At 36.4% G+C, this 3,762-nt stretch overlaps 1 protein-coding gene across 1 annotated transcript; it reads left to right on the top strand.

Annotated features, from left to right (window-relative positions):
• The first annotated feature begins 434 nt into the window (after positions 1-434).
• Positions 435-3,403, top strand: LOC144573164 (scarecrow-like protein 14). The gene is made up of 2 exons (XM_078322870.1): positions 435-525; positions 1,096-3,403. The coding sequence occupies exon 2, from the start codon at positions 1,131-1,133 to the stop codon at positions 3,093-3,095; it is 1,965 nt and encodes a 654-aa protein (XP_078178996.1). The 5' UTR covers positions 435-525; positions 1,096-1,130; the 3' UTR covers positions 3,096-3,403.
• The last annotated feature ends 359 nt before the right edge of the window (positions 3,404-3,762 follow it).

Raw genomic sequence — 3,762 nt, 5'->3', positions numbered from 1 at the left:
CATTTTAATAAACGTCAGCAATACCCCGTATTCCGTTATCACATATTTTTCGTGACTTTGGAAAATCACAATCGTTCAAATATGTTCTGCAAGAATCTCAAAGCTAAAATTATACTGGCCCCTGCGCTGCCGCTATCCGATGACACAATTAATTTTGGAAAGACGGGTCCAATTTGGATTCTGGATTGAGGGAATTCGTATTCTCTGCATTAACTCAAAACATAATATTTTGAGTTAATGAATCGCAACCGTCCGATCTGTTTTAAGATTCGCGAGAATAGATCCGCACTATTATTAAAGTACCTCTATATTATAGACAGGCGCCGGATTGATTCCGTTTAAAATCAGACGGTTGTGATTCATTAGAATCTTTTGAGTAGATGCAGAGGATACGCATTCGGATTGAGGAAATATTTATTGAAATTTACAAAGAACAAATACCAGATTTATTCGAAGCTGCCAGAGGCATATCTGTCTTCTTTTACCCCATCCAAACTCAGAAATATCTCTTCTATATCTTTCGAGGTATGATACTTCTCCTGTTTCCTTTTTGTCTCAGTCTCTTTGATCGATCGAGTAGGTTTCTCTAAAGAATAAACAACTTTCTTTTCCCATAATTAGCGGCTATCAGTTTTTTAGATAATCTCCCTTTTGTAAAAGGAGAGGCTTGAAAGTAGTTAGTAATTTTTTTTTTTTTTTAGGAAATGAAGTTAAACACAATAATTCTGCAATTTCAATTTTTTTAGGGACAAGCCTACTGGTCCGACTACTAGTGTTTAAATAATTAAATTTGAGGGAGTGTTTGAATAAACTAATTTTTCTAAATAACTAGAATTCCAGGTCTTGGACCATTACCATTTTGTCAGCCATTTTGAAAGTCATAAATTTGTTTAGCTGAACGATTATATATAGAAAAATGCGCCAAAAGATCAAATTATTTGAAAATTTGGTAATTCTAGTCTTCTTTTGGCAAATACAGACCTACAATCCAACCATTTCGCTATAAGCTTTTGAGACCCCATTTTGTTAAGAGACCTTCTAAGTGATGCAGGGGTACAAATTCTGCACTAATTGATTCATTTATTATATTTATAGGTCAAATAGTTACTAAAAATTCAGAATTATTCATTATGGCCTTGCCCACAGAGAACTCACGATTAGAAGATACTGGTAGTCTTCTGAATGCTTCAGACAGTATGCCAGAACAAAACCCAAATTCTAATCTTATTTTGAACTCACATGAGAATTCTGAGATAATTTCAGATCCAATACTGTACAACATAAGCCAGCATCTATTGGAAGAAGATATAGATGAAAATATTGGTGAGTATCAAAAGGAGACGGATTTATTGGAAATGGAGAAACTGTTTTATGATGTCCTTGGGGAAAAATATCCAAAATTACCAGAAAACCAATTAATTCCGAGTCAACCGAAAGTAGACCGTAAGTCCAGTACTTATCTTTTGGAAGATCAAGCAACAGAGAAGATTTCAGCACAAAACTCTAGGATTGATGAGAATTTACTGGCCAGTGAATACCAGAGAGGGCTAAAAGAGGGAATGAAGTTCCTTCCAACAATCCACAAACTCACTGTAGATTTTCAACAGAGTAGGCTTTCAGATTCAGAGCAGAGAGCTAATAGAAGGATGGTAGAATTTAGGCCAGAAGAAGAAGAAGAAGAAGAAAATTTCAGATTTATAATTAGGTCCAAGGGTAACAAGAACAAAAGTAGCACGGACTTTGATTGGGAGGGGGTAAATCACAAAAAGCCAACGATTTATTACGAGGAAACAATAAGAGATGACATGTACGATAAAGTGCTCCTTAATAATGGAGAAAATTGTGAGAAAGAAGAAATTTCTGCTCTACGAGAAATCATGCAACAGAAGGCAAGCTCACATGTCAATAAGAAAATTCAAGAGCACATTGATCTCAATACGCTCCTTATCCACTGTTCAGAGGCGGTATATATCAATAATCGGCCGCTAGCTGAAGAACTTCTAATGAAGATAAGACAGGAATCTTCTAAAACCGGTGATGCAACTCAGAGACTTGCATATATCCTTGCTGATGGACTTGATGCTCGCTTGGCTGGTTCTGGTAGCGAGCTTTACCGCAAACTTGTAGCAAAAAGAATAAACAGCGCTGATATTTTAAGTAGTTATCATTTGTGTATCACGGCAGACCCTAATCATAGGGTTTCATACTGTTTTGCTAACAACAGTATTCTTAGGGAAATTAAGAATGCGCTGGAAGTTCATATAATTGATCTGGGTATTTGTTTCGGGTTCCAGTGGCCACCTCTCATCCAATCCCTGGCCACTAGAGAAGGTGGGCCCCCGAAACTTCGTATCACTGGAGTTGATTTTCCGCAGGGGGGTTTTCGTCCTGCAGAGAAATTAGAAGAGATAGGAAAAAGGTTGGAAGACTATGCCAGAAGCTTTAATGTTTCTTTCGAGTACCAGGGAATAGCATCAGAATGGGAGTCAATTTGTATAGAGGATCTAAATGTGAGAGAGGATGAAGTTTGCATTGTTAATTCGACCTCGATGTTTAAATTCAGCCGAGTGCGGGATGAAGCCTGTAACATGGACAGCCCAAGGAATCAAGTTCTCAATCTTATCCGGCAGATCAAACCACAGCTTTTCATCCAAGGGATATATAATGCAACATTTAGTTCCTTTTTCACATTGCGGTTTCAGCAGGTTTTGTTGCAATACTCCACGGAATTTGATATACGCCACTCGTTAATGCCACAAGACAGCGAGCAAAGGAAGTTGGCAGAAAGAGAAGCAATAGCCCCTATTATCATTAATCTTATAGCGTGTGAAGGCTCCGATTGGTTGGAGAGACCAGAAACCTACAAGAACTGGCAACGAAGAAATGTAAGAGCCGGTTTTGAACAACTGCCACTGGATCCAGACGTACTGAGCGAATGCAGGAAGAAGCTAAGAAATGGGTATGACAAGAGGTTCTTTATTGAAGAAGATAGTAACTGGATGCTTCAGGGGTGGAAGGGAAAAATAAGATATGCTTTTTCAACATGGAAACCAAAAGAAGTGATGGGAAATGATTGTGCTCATAAAAATTTGTAGATTTTAGTATGAAAATGGTTATGTAGATTAAATTTGTGTCAGAATCACTGTTTTACAACAATTTGTAACTTCAGAATTTTTTTAACTTAATTTGAATAAAGCCATTACTCCGGAATGGGATAGGGGTAGCAGCATGGCTTATTTGTAAAAGACAAGGGTTATATGCTCTGTATGTGTACACACACACACACACACACACACACACACATATTTACTTTTATATATGCTATATGTATTTACAATTCTAAAAAGTTTGTAATTTACTTTTATATATGCTATATTAACAAGCCATCGGCCATAGTTCTTCACTTCTTCTTAATGTTTATTTCAGTCATGTTTGTGAACTTACAGTCAAATTGAAAGGTGCAAAATGATTTGATAATCAAACTAGGAATATGATGTGTATAAATTCAGTTTAACAGCATGATTTAATTGAATTGATCAACCAATTACAATCAACTACTGCGCTCTATCCAAAAAAAAAAAAAAAAAACTATTGTGAGTCAGGTTATTTGTGCTTGGATGTAACATTCCAGAAATAGAAATTTGAATTTTGGTTTCTTAAAACGAACTTGCATTGGCTACTTGCAGTAATTTTTTTTTAGCAATGATGTTTGTCACAATTTCACAAGTTCACACGAATGAGCCTCAATTAAATTTTGTGAAC

This window comes from Carex rostrata, chromosome 21 (genome assembly GCF_964058835.1).
Source record: "Carex rostrata chromosome 21, lpCarRost1.2, whole genome shotgun sequence".
In the NCBI taxonomy this organism is placed as follows: Eukaryota; Viridiplantae; Streptophyta; class Magnoliopsida; order Poales; family Cyperaceae; genus Carex; species Carex rostrata.
The sequence above is the reverse complement of the archived record's forward strand: the minus strand, read 5'-3'. Positions and strand labels throughout refer to the sequence as shown.

Bases quoted from the DNA above. Each gene is read 5' to 3' on its own strand.
- LOC144573164 (XM_078322870.1), top strand. From the start codon at position 1,131: ATGGCCTTGCCCACAGAGAACTCACGATTAGAAGATACTGGTAGTCTT.